The sequence below is a fragment of the Talpa occidentalis genome, unplaced genomic scaffold (assembly GCF_014898055.3).
Source record: "Talpa occidentalis isolate TD23 unplaced genomic scaffold, MPIMG_talOcc4v2.1, whole genome shotgun sequence".
Classification (NCBI taxonomy): domain Eukaryota; kingdom Metazoa; phylum Chordata; class Mammalia; order Eulipotyphla; family Talpidae; genus Talpa; species Talpa occidentalis.
The window spans coordinates 141,369,277-141,380,703 of NW_026555331.1; the positions used below are offsets into that span (position 1 = coordinate 141,369,277).

At 41.5% G+C, this 11,427-nt stretch overlaps 1 protein-coding gene across 1 annotated transcript in view; it reads right to left on the reverse strand.

The window, feature by feature from the left end:
* The window catches only part of CHCHD3 (coiled-coil-helix-coiled-coil-helix domain containing 3), a 256,091-nt gene extending 248,634 nt beyond the window's left edge, over positions 1 to 7,457 (reverse strand). The window contains exon 1 of the mRNA XM_037513381.2: positions 7,226 to 7,457. Within this exon, the coding sequence (XP_037369278.1) occupies positions 7,226 to 7,306 (81 nt within the window). The 5' untranslated portion in view covers positions 7,307 to 7,457. The remainder of the gene's footprint in view (positions 1 to 7,225) is intronic.
* Between the last annotated feature and the right edge of the window lie 3,970 nt (positions 7,458 to 11,427).

An 11,427-nucleotide genomic window follows, 5' to 3' on the forward strand; every position in this document is an offset into this window, starting at 1 on the left:
TCTTCTCCCATCCCATTCTCCCTGTCCTTTCATGGCACCAGAAATCCGCCTAAAATGCAAATCTGATTATGGTAACTCCCTGCTTCATGGTCAATTTATCCCTGCAGGGTATTTAAGCTTCCACATCATCTGTTCTGCTCTGCAACCTCAACTCCCTCCATAGCTTTTTCCCTTAATACTTCATAGTGGGTATCTACCCTTACCTTGCTGTTGCTTATGACCATCTCTTTACCTTTATGCCTACACTGCCTTCCCCCGGCCCTTGGGAGGGAACTGCCTTTCAAAATTCAGTTCAAACATCCTAAAGCCTCCTGTGACCAAAGAAGTTCCCCAGCTCTGCCTACCCAGTTACCCTTCCTGATGCCTCCCGCCCCGCACCCCACTCCCCACACCCTGCACAGTCTCTCGTGTAGCCTTCTAGTGATAGAGCAAACACACACCTTTCTGCTCTTGCACAAAACTGTGAGGGCTCAAGTGCTCAAGAGTCAGCCCCACGCCAAGCAGGAACCAAGCCCTTAGAGCTTGGAGATGAGCTGGTAAAGAGGAAAACTGCAGCTCAAAAGTTGTGGATTTTGAGGAAAAGGCCCTGCTCCTTCTTAGAAGGCAAAGGGAAGCCAGCAGGGAGAACAGCAGGGGACTTTCCATCTGAAGACAACGGGGCCAGTTGCGTCTTTCCTGACCATCCACAACCAATGAGGTGGTGGCTGGTGCTCCTCGGCGAAGCTGAGATAGAGCCAAGGAAACACCGACGCCAGCCCCTGCCAACCCTGTCCATTTGCAGGTGAGAGAGGAAAGGTGCAGAGGTGGGTCTCTGGAGCTTCAGGACAAGCAGTAACCTGCAATCTCGAGTTCCCGCTGTCTCTACTGTTAAACAGTAGCTCGTGTGCCTTCGGTTCCACAGTAAGATAAAAATATATCACTTCCTCTAAAGGAGAGAAAAATGAGCCTTAAATTTTAGAATCCTAAAGCTATTTTAATTAATATATAATATACATAAAGCTTATCCAATATCATGTAATATACACCATTATATTAAATATACTGTATTTACAGGGTGCTATACCATACAAATTACCTATCATATACTATTATAAATATTAGAGTATACAATATACATATTAATTTATTGGTAAAGCCAATTTGACATATATAATTTAATATTTTAACTTTTGTTTCAGTATTTCAGGCCAATGTGATACAGAATGACAACTACATAAATATATTCTGCATAATCAGAAAGTATTTGCTAAAAAGCATGTGTTAGCTATAAACCTTCACTTGCATTGGAGATATTACTTATAAATATCACTTCATGATTCCTCAAAATTCATACGTGGCCATTACCTACTGCTACTTTCCAAAGGAATACTACAAAAAGTCCTTCCAACCCCTAAAGCAGCCCCAAATGTATCATTCTTTGAGAGAAGAGCAAAAAGCTGGCCCAGGATAGCAGCAAAGCACTGGCCACCAGCTGCTAAGTAACCCCAGGGAAGGCACCTCAATGGCCCTGAATTTTCTCAGCTGAAAATGCAGGAAACATCTAACCCTGGAGTGTCAGGGAAGATTACAGGGAGCTTATAAACTGTACCATGCTAAGCAGATATCTGGTAGTGTCATTACAATACAGCTCTAGTCATCAGGACTCCAACTATTACCTTGCTTGGCTCTTGTGAACTCAGCTCAGTGCCTGAAGACTGGGCCTACAGCTAGAGTAGCAACAGTAGTAAGTGCACATTTTTTCCTTATCTGTGCTGTTTGGCTAATAAAAGATTTGTACCTCTTTCAACCTAATCATTAATTGTTTCTAGTTAACTTTTTGTTTTTCTGGTTTATCTGATGGCTCAAAACTTGCTACTTAATGTCAAAGTCTAGCATCCAATTGAAACATTTCCCAAAGTGGTTATATTTCAGTTATGTATAAGCCTGTCATGCAGTGGAGCACAATTCACTTTTTGAGTTAATAAACTATTGTAGGTTGCATTACTGGGAACTAACCTCCTTCTACTGTCCTTACAATCATTCCAAGTGTAGCCCCAGGCCCTCCCAAAAGACCACCTGGGAAGCAGCCTATAGTAGCTTCTCTGCTGACTGCAGATGCATATGTCCTTCACCCCAGTCCATTCACTGCTCCATAGCTACAGGGCAATTGCCCAGCAAAGTTATTGTAGCTCAGGTTAATACCTGCTGGGCTGACCTTCCAGATGCTGCAGTAAGTTCAGACCCACACACTCATCTGATCTTGATGAACAGGGCTACTCCTGAAGCAGCCAGCATCTGACAAGATTTAGAGATGCAAGCCAAGGTTATACATACACTCTGCAGCTGTAAAACAACTCTTCTTTCTGCTACAAGCTGAGCCAAAGAAGGGGCAAATGTACAAAATAAATTTCTGCAAGAGCTGGATAAGCGCCTCTGTATAAGGAGCAACTTCTTTAAGAAACATCTTAAATACTTTTATGAGAAAAGTTTTGTCCTACTTAAAGATTTATATGTACTATATCTGGCTGCCAGACATCTCTGGAATCTCCATGAAGGCAAATACCAAGTGTACTTTACAGAAATTATTTGTAGCAAAGGAAGGTGAAATAACTGCCCCCAGCCCCACACACATACATAGTAGTGTTTAGAATTATGCCCTGGGGTTGAGTCTATGAATTCCTAAGTTACAAGTAAAACTGTCTGCTCAATGCATTGTTGTGAGCAGATTTCATACGGTTTCCAGATTTATAGTAGTCTATGAACTAAAGGAAGAACCGCTGTTCTGAAGCAAGAACCAGGAGAAGCAGATTCAGCCAGCTTTGATTATCTGCTCTATCCTCTCCTGCTCCTGAAAACACATAAATGGGCTGGCCAAGTTTGGATTGTTTTACTCACCCAATATGTGCTCCACAGGAAGAGGAAAAGATATGTGTCATCTTCCAGAGGCTGCCCACTCATCTCTTCCACCCACCTCAGTGGGCCTCATCTAAAATTAGCACAAATACACCACCCAACAACCCAGAATCCTATCTATTCTCAGACCCGGGAGACTGGGTGGGACGGTCAATGCACTGTTACCTCCAAGGAACAAAGTAAAAGCAGGAGAACTCCTTTTAAGTACCCTTCTCCAAGAGGCAGTTAGAAAACAGAGATAGAAACAAATCAGATCCTCTCTTCACAATAGCTATCGATCATATTGATTCAAGGACTCAAAACCACTTATCTCACTTGGTCCTCCTTCCCATGTACCATAGATCATTATCTGTGAAGTTTGCTTTTCAACTACGATTTTAAGACATAGGCTCCAAAAATGTGCATATATCATTAGTAGGAAACATCAACTTCTAGTGTCTGTATAAAATCCTAGGAAACTTAACATGGCCCTCTGCCAAAGAGATTCATGGAATCCAAAGGAGAGAGGAACCACTCACCTACTAGTTAGCTGAATGACCTGGACAGCATCCCACTACACTCCCAATGACTGACTTAACTTGTAGCATTTATTAATGTACTTACTCTCTCCAGAATCCTCAACAACATATGAGTCATTCAATAATCTCTTCATTCAGGTCTCTATTGTACCAAAGCCTGAGGTTACCCAAAGTAAGCCAGTAAAATCTAGTGCTGAGTTGTGTTCCTGATAAGTGTCCAGACTACCATATGTACAGCTCCCATGAATTTCAGCTTGTACCTATAAAGCTCAAGATTAGTGCATGCCAGTTTAAGGCCAACTAGAGATCAGTTTCAACAGGAAAAACAGAGTTGACATTTGCTCTAGAAGAATTCACTCACAGCTTTGATTATTTCAGATAAACTTGTGAAAGGCTGAGGGGTAAGCATACTTTGCAAGAAAATACAACAGGTGCTCACAAAATCCTGTGGAGCACAGGTACATATGCAATGAAAATGCTTCATTTTTCCATCCCTAGAAGCTTAGTCTTTGAGAGAAAGGCAAAGCAAGAGGGGCCTTTCATCCAACTCGTGAATTGTCTCAAATTCCAAGTTGGAATCAGGTGTAAGAACACAGGTTATTTTATGATAGGGAAAAGCTACCAATTGCTAAGGACAGAGAGAAGAAAAACGAGATAACTACCATGAAAATAACACCTGGTAGGTGAAAGGAAACTTTGATCCTAAAATGTTAACTATGTCTTTTAATTGAGAGCTGCTGAGGACCTCAGCAAGAAAAATCTGGAAAAACATAATCTATTAATAAACACAGCCTAGTTACTGAAAGGCTTTAAGTTGCTTACTGAATGTTACTCTTCGTATATTAAATGAAGATGCAATTATTCTCCTTATCAGTGGGACACAGAAGTGGCTTTCCAGCAGTGATTGAGTCTGCTGAATCGCTGGTACACTCTCATTTCTTATCATGACATAAATGCCAGACAACTGGGCAAATTTGGAAAGTTTCTTGAGTCAATGTGAACTCAGCCACTCAAAACTGAAGTTTAACCTTCATCAGCACATATTAATTAACTGAGCTAAAAACAGTGGCTCACTTACTTATCCTTATCCTTCCCCATGCCTGAGAGGGAAATGAGCTATTCCAAGGTAAGAATCTATAAAGATTAGCTGACAAACACCTACAAATGCCTAGTCCAAAAAATCAGCACATAGGCAATCAGTTACAGAACTCAGGACTCCGGTTTCCCAGTCCACACCCGTTCAGGTGTAAGCCATGGGATCCTAACAGTCTCTCATTTTAATAAATTTTAAATTCATGTTAGTTTACATATCCACTCCCTTGAACAGCTCTAATAACCACTAGTCACATACTACTAAATACTGTCAAGGAGACATTATGTCTTACATGCATTATATCAAATTCCTACAAGTTGTGCTTGATACTAAGTATCACAAGTGGGGTGCATTAGCCAAATACAGTGAACAAGGAAAGATAATCAAAAGTAACTTGGGCCTCCCTGGTGGCCTCCCTGGTGGCACAAGGGGTTAAGCACCACACTATGAAGCGATCATCGACAGCCTCTGCAGTGAGAGTTCTCGATCCCCCGCCAGCCAGGGAGAAACCACATGGCGAAGCAGACCTCTCCTGTCTAATCACAGGTTAGCTGAGGAAGGACTGCTATAATAATAATTGAGGTCTACAACATGCTGTTTTAAATATCTTACCTCATCTTTTACCACCATAAAGAGATGGTGATGCTATTCCCCTTTATCAATAAGGTAATAGGATCAGAGAAATGACTTGTCCAAGGCTGCAGGCTAATAAATACCTGATCTGACATTTAAAAGGGGGTCTGTTTAACTCCAAGTTTATGGTCTTTTGACCATGAATGACCACAAAAAAATCAGAATGACCTGAGTATTCAACAGTGGCCTCAGAGGCCACTTTTAGAGGAAACTGCCAGGGGCTAAGCAGGACAATTGGAAAATTCCACTGCCACTGCACTCACAGAATTTCAGTAATGGATAAGATCACAGATATCTCAGATGTACTCAAGTCCCCCTTATTTTGCAGATGAGAAAACTTAGGCTCAGAGAGATTGCAAATCATCCTTGCAAAAGGATGTGGAGCAAGTGAAAGTGCTTTCCAGGTGAAGGATATATTCTCAAGCAAAGCAAAGAATAGAGGTCAAAATGACTTTGTACTTGAATTGTGTACTCTGTGAGAAATAAAGAAAAAAAAAACCCTGTCAAATTAAGTGATCAAAGGATAGTTTCCTTTCTAAAAATTTTGTAACAACAATTTTTAGACAATCTCTCCATTTCAATCTAATACTTATCCCTGTTGTCATTACTAATCCTATTTAAACTTACCTAATATTTTTACATGAAATCTCTGTTCTGTGGTCAAATTCTTTTAATTTTGCTTGCTATCATCACTACCTCTGTCCATGAGTGTGAAAGTATGAATGTACACATTTTCTAATCATTGTCCTCTCACCCAAAACTTACTTGGCTTTTTCTTTTTCGCCCTCTGGTATAGAATACTCAAGGTCCAAAGATTAAACAAATCTCTGCATAAAACTCAGAGTTTACAGTCATTTTTATTTTACTCCAAAGAGTAACAACTAAGCCACAACAACGCCGAGAATGCAGCCTCAGACATTTTATTACAAAATGTGGTACTACCATGAAAACGATCAAAAGAAATGCTGGTCGGAGACCAAAAATTGAGTTCAACAGTCTGAGTTTCTATAAAGAAAACTTTAATAAAATTTTCTCAAGGTAACAATTGCAGAGTATAAAGTTTTTAAACACTTCAAATATTTAAGAAGTTTTATTTCTAGTAACAAATGCTAAAAATAATTTACATTTAATTTGCTTCTGCGGCTTGTATAATAACAGAGGAAGAAAAATATAAAATATTATCAAACTTTCTGAAGTCAAATTGCTTTATTTACTAGGTTCAGGCATCAGACTTCCAAAAATGTGAGGCTCCAAATTCAGGTGCAGCGCAGTGTGTTAATGAAGTTAGTGCTGGTATACTGACACCCTAGAGAAAAATCAAGTTTTCAGTTTATGTATCAAGAACATGCAGTGGGCATTTTAAAAACGTCTCCGTCAGAACTTACTATGACTCCAGTGGTCTGAAAATCTGCAAAGCTATCTCAGGCCCTATCAGGCTGGCAGACACTAGTCCTGAAGCAACTGGCCCTAGTCCAAAACTGAGGGGCCTGGCCACAGCAGAGGTGCCTGGGCAAGACTAGATGTCAAGTGAAAGTGAAGGAGGGGGAAGCCAGAGGTTACCCCCAGACAGGCCAAGAAAGCCTAGGGAGCGTGCTCGCTGGTGTGTGCATGTGTGTGTTGAGAAATGCGTGATATCAGAGGGAAAGCACTAATAACAGAGAATAAAGAGTCCCCTAAGATGCCAATTCACCCTGCAAGGCAAGTGGGCAGTGCAAAAGCACGGTTTGGGTCCTGAACCCAGGAGAAGGCAAGCCCCATTTCACAGATGGGTGCAGAGGCAGGGGCTTCAAGAACAGCCCCACGACTGGCAAGCAAGACAGTCCAGACCAGACTGTGAGCTCCTGGGTGCAGCTCGACCTGCGTCCCCCGCCCACCACCTCCAGCACAGCTCCGCAGGTGGCACTGGGGAAAGCTCTCTGAATGAACGTCCCAAATCTTGAAACTTCCAACTTCTTTGCAGAGTACTCGGCTTCGGCCGGGCAACACTGGGGGTCAGGGCGGGGGACCCCGGGCTGAGCGGGTCGCGCAGAGGTCGGAGGTTTGGGGTCCGAGTCGAGAGCTGGCCCGCCGCCCGCCCGCTGTCACTCACCCGGATGCCCTTCACCACCGTGATGTTCTCATTCTCGTCCGCCTCGAAGGTGACCCGGCGGGTGCTGGCGGCCCCGCCCATGGCTCCCGCTACAGCCCCCACAGAGACCCAGCGCCGGCCCGCGAGCTCTTTAGACCCCACGCGCACGCACGCGCGTGGACGGGCCCGGGCGTTCTCCCGTGCACCGCGGGAGCAAGGCCACGACCCCAAGAAGCAAGGAGAAGGCGCCGGCGCTCAGAGCCCGCCTCCTCCGGTTACGCGCCACAACAAAAAAGCCTGTGATTGGTCAGGAATAAGAACAGCCCGCCTCTACTTGAAAAGGATTTTCTGATTGGTTGGTTTGGACCCGGATGCTATGGCAACAGGTGGTGTTTGACAAGGTTTCCGGAGCCCCTGAGTATATTGGGAATTGTAGTCTACATCTGGCGCGATGGGTGCTGGGATATTCTCGTCTTAATCCAGAGAGCGCAGGGAGAGCATGGCATTCTGGGAGTTGTGGTTTTTGTCTACCCGGAAGGCTTGGTACTGGGCGACCTTCAAGAACGTTCATTCATCTACTAAACTAACTTTGCTCAAATAATTTTAGAAAGTAGGTTAATGAGTTAAAAGAGGAACTCACATTTTAATAAAGGACATGGACTCTCCTAATGGAGCCATTCCTAGATAACAATAATCAAATCCCTGAGGCAAATTTAGCATTTCTCAGAGATTAAAAAAAATTTTTTGTATTTAGCCTATAATGTTATCTCATTTCATTTTGTAAAGTAAAATTTGAAGTATTATGGTTTTCAAATCTGCCCGTGAAAAAAGAGAAAATAAATCATTTGCATCAAGAATGCCTTGACCTTTTCGTGCCTCCTACCACTTCAGTTACATAAACTAGTTAGGCCATTATACCAGGAGGCAGAGAAAACTAGTGGAGGAATTAAAACTACATCAGACAAAGTTGGCAGTCTATTTCACCTCTACAAGACCAGTTAATAAGTTTCAAATTATCCATACATTTAAAATTTATTCTTTGCTAAAAAATTTGTGACAAAGAGCATAGCCTTAAAACATCAGTCTTACAGAGGCAGGTGTATTCTCTTTAAACACTAGGTTAATTGTGGTACTATAACAGTACTATCTAGGTAGTCCCTTTGAACATTCACAGCCTGACAGTCCAAAAATGTCACAATTTTGAGCTATAGTTATGTGCTGATTTATTGCTGTATGAATCTTTAAAGCAAAGACTTTTTCATCTCTATCTTTTCTTAGTAGCAAAATACTGACTTAATATGTTATGTTGTTCATTTCAACATATGTGTACCCAAATTATCCTATGCCACTTTGCAGTTTTGAGACTATGTGTTACCTTGTACTTATTATCAAGTTGTATATCTTTAAACCTTCCTTCTACAGGGAACTGAAAATCCCAAGAAAGATGTCTTTTGTTTCTTTGGGACATACTTTTCATAAACACAGCCTCCTCACTTATTTTCCCAACATATTGGAATTTCTACATAAAACAAATTCTCAGTAAATAAATATTTACTAAAATAACTAATTACAAACAAAGGTTTTCTTGGAGAAACTAGAGAAATGACGGCACTAAAGATGATGAAGTTTAAACCTAACAAGTCAGTATGGTGCCTTCACTTGTTATACTATGGAAACATGCAAGTGGTCTTAACAGGCAATGTAGAAATGCTTTAGAATTCATAATACATTACATTATTACCAACATTACAAAGAAATCTTCTTGACAAAAAGAAAAAAAGAGAGAGAGACACCTTATTGGGAAAATGCCAACTATAATACTCCTGTCCATATCAGGCCGCACCAACAGACCCTTGTGAAGAAAATGTCTGGAACTAACAAAAAATTGTCTGCTCCTGGCCATAGTTTATTAATCCTAAGGCAGCATTTATCAGCCAGCTACCTACAAGCTAGAAAGCATAGCTTTTCCTAAACAGAAATAATAGCTAACACTTGAACCATTCCTATTTTTTCTTTTTCCCTTTTCTCTCTCTATTGCTTTCTCAAATTTAAACTTGAAAATGCAAAACATCCAAAAGGATCATATAGATAGAAACTATGGTACTGTATCAGAACTGTGAGATATCATAGCAAACTCATAATATGTAGAAGCAGAAGCTTTCCCTCACAAAGTTTCATATTTCAACAGGTAACCCATTCTCCTGAATAACAGTGTTGACAGGGAAGTGAGCATGCACATATCTCATCCTATAAGGATGCCCAGAGTAACACATTTGATCATGTTCCACATGGGACCACAAAGAGTGCAAACAGCACTCTATTTTCCATGATTTGTCAACCCAGAGCCTCTTCTTTTTCTTTACAAGGAGTCAGAGTTCGACTTGGATGTGATTGAAGTCCCTCTGCAGAGTGCCTCTGGGTCCTTTACAATAACAATGTGACCCTTCAGGGAGACATTGACATCTTCTGAAATGTCAACGGTCTGATTGCTGCGTATGATCGTTCTTGCAGTAGATGTGGCAAAGAGATCCGATCCCAACTTTAAACAAAAAGTTGCTGAAGGCAAAAACCTGGTGATCATCTCCCACTACTCCCACCTTCTTCCCCTCAACATCACCCCCCCAATCACTTGATTGTGTTTGCTATGCTGGTTGGGAGGGAGGGAGGGAAGAGAGGAGCAGAGGAAAAAGCAGAAAGAACATGACAAAACATTGTGGGTACCAGGAAGCAGAGACCTGATTCTGGTCCCCAGTTTGAAACACTAATCAATATGTTGTTCATGGGGCCTTCCCCGAGCTTTTCTGAGTGTGTCAGCTACATCGTGGAGCAGTCCGATCCTATGACCTGTGCTGAAATAGAAAATAGATATAACGATCATGCTTTCTGAGCTAAAAATTGAAGCACATGTTTTGACTATTATTTGTGTACTTATAGAGACAATTAAATCAGTCCTTGAAGTCAGGATCATCTTAGAAAATCTAGGACATATAGTTGCCATAGTTATAGGAAACCAATTAAAATCAACGAAAAGTGCTTCATAGGTACTGAAGACAATCAATACAGAGAACAAATATAAAGAACATTCTGAAAATGTGAATTATCCTTAACAGGACAACAGACTTAAAGCTCTCACCATCAGTTATTCTATGTAGACTCATATAAAAACAATGAAGTCTTAAAATAGTAGTTTTCAATGTGTGTTGTGTGTAGTGTGTGTGTGCAAGTGACATCATTTGAATACAAGAATTTTGGGCAGCAGATTTGAAGAGATTAAAAAAAAACAAGAGCACATAAAACAAGTTGGCAATAATGACAAGCATTCACATGTACAGTCTAACAATGTTTTAGTCTCTTTGAATGTATCCACAGTAGTAGCACAAATCACTTGGTCTCACCTTAGCCTCCCTGTTCAAGTAAAGCTAATCACTGTCCTGCCCATGCATCTAGTCAAATCAAGAGGCAGAGTTTTCTCAGATTTCAGGAGCCTCTCCATCTATCTTTGATTTTACTTAATAGTACCCTTTGCTACTAAGTTCTTTTTTTTTAAGATTTATTTAATTATACAAGAACTGGGGTACAGGCCAGATGTGTGGGAGGGTGAGAGGATTCACCAGAGACAGAGCAGGGAACAGAACAGGCAGAATGACGAAATACACTGCTGAGGGGAGCAGCGGGCACGACAGGAGAGGTCTGCTGCACCATGTGGGACTCTTGCCGGCTGGCCAGGATTGAACTGGCACTGCAGAGGCTGCAGACAGCTTCATAGCATGGTGCTCAACCCCCTGCACCTCCAGGGGAGGCCCTAAGTTCTTGTTCATTATAGATGCATAGACCACCTCCTGTCTTGGATGAGATCTGGTGACCATTCTGCTTAATAGACATCACTTAAACCCAGATAGCTAAAATAACCTTTACACATGGGTTATAACTTGGCAATGCACCAAGAAGATGTCTTGATTCCTCCGGCATGAAGTTTATTCTAGAGAAAAGCCTCATCAAATCTATAGCAGTTTTCTAAAAGGCCATTTTCTACAATTTCCTGACTCTATTTTGTTTTATTTTCTACATTTTTCTGTTTTTCCCTGATACCTCATTTCTTTTCTCTTTTTTCCTAAAGATTCATTTTATTTATTTATGCATATAAGAGCTGGGGTGCAGGCCAGAGGTGCGGGGGAGGGAGGCAGTACAAGGATTCACCAGAGACAGAGTGGGGAACAGAACAG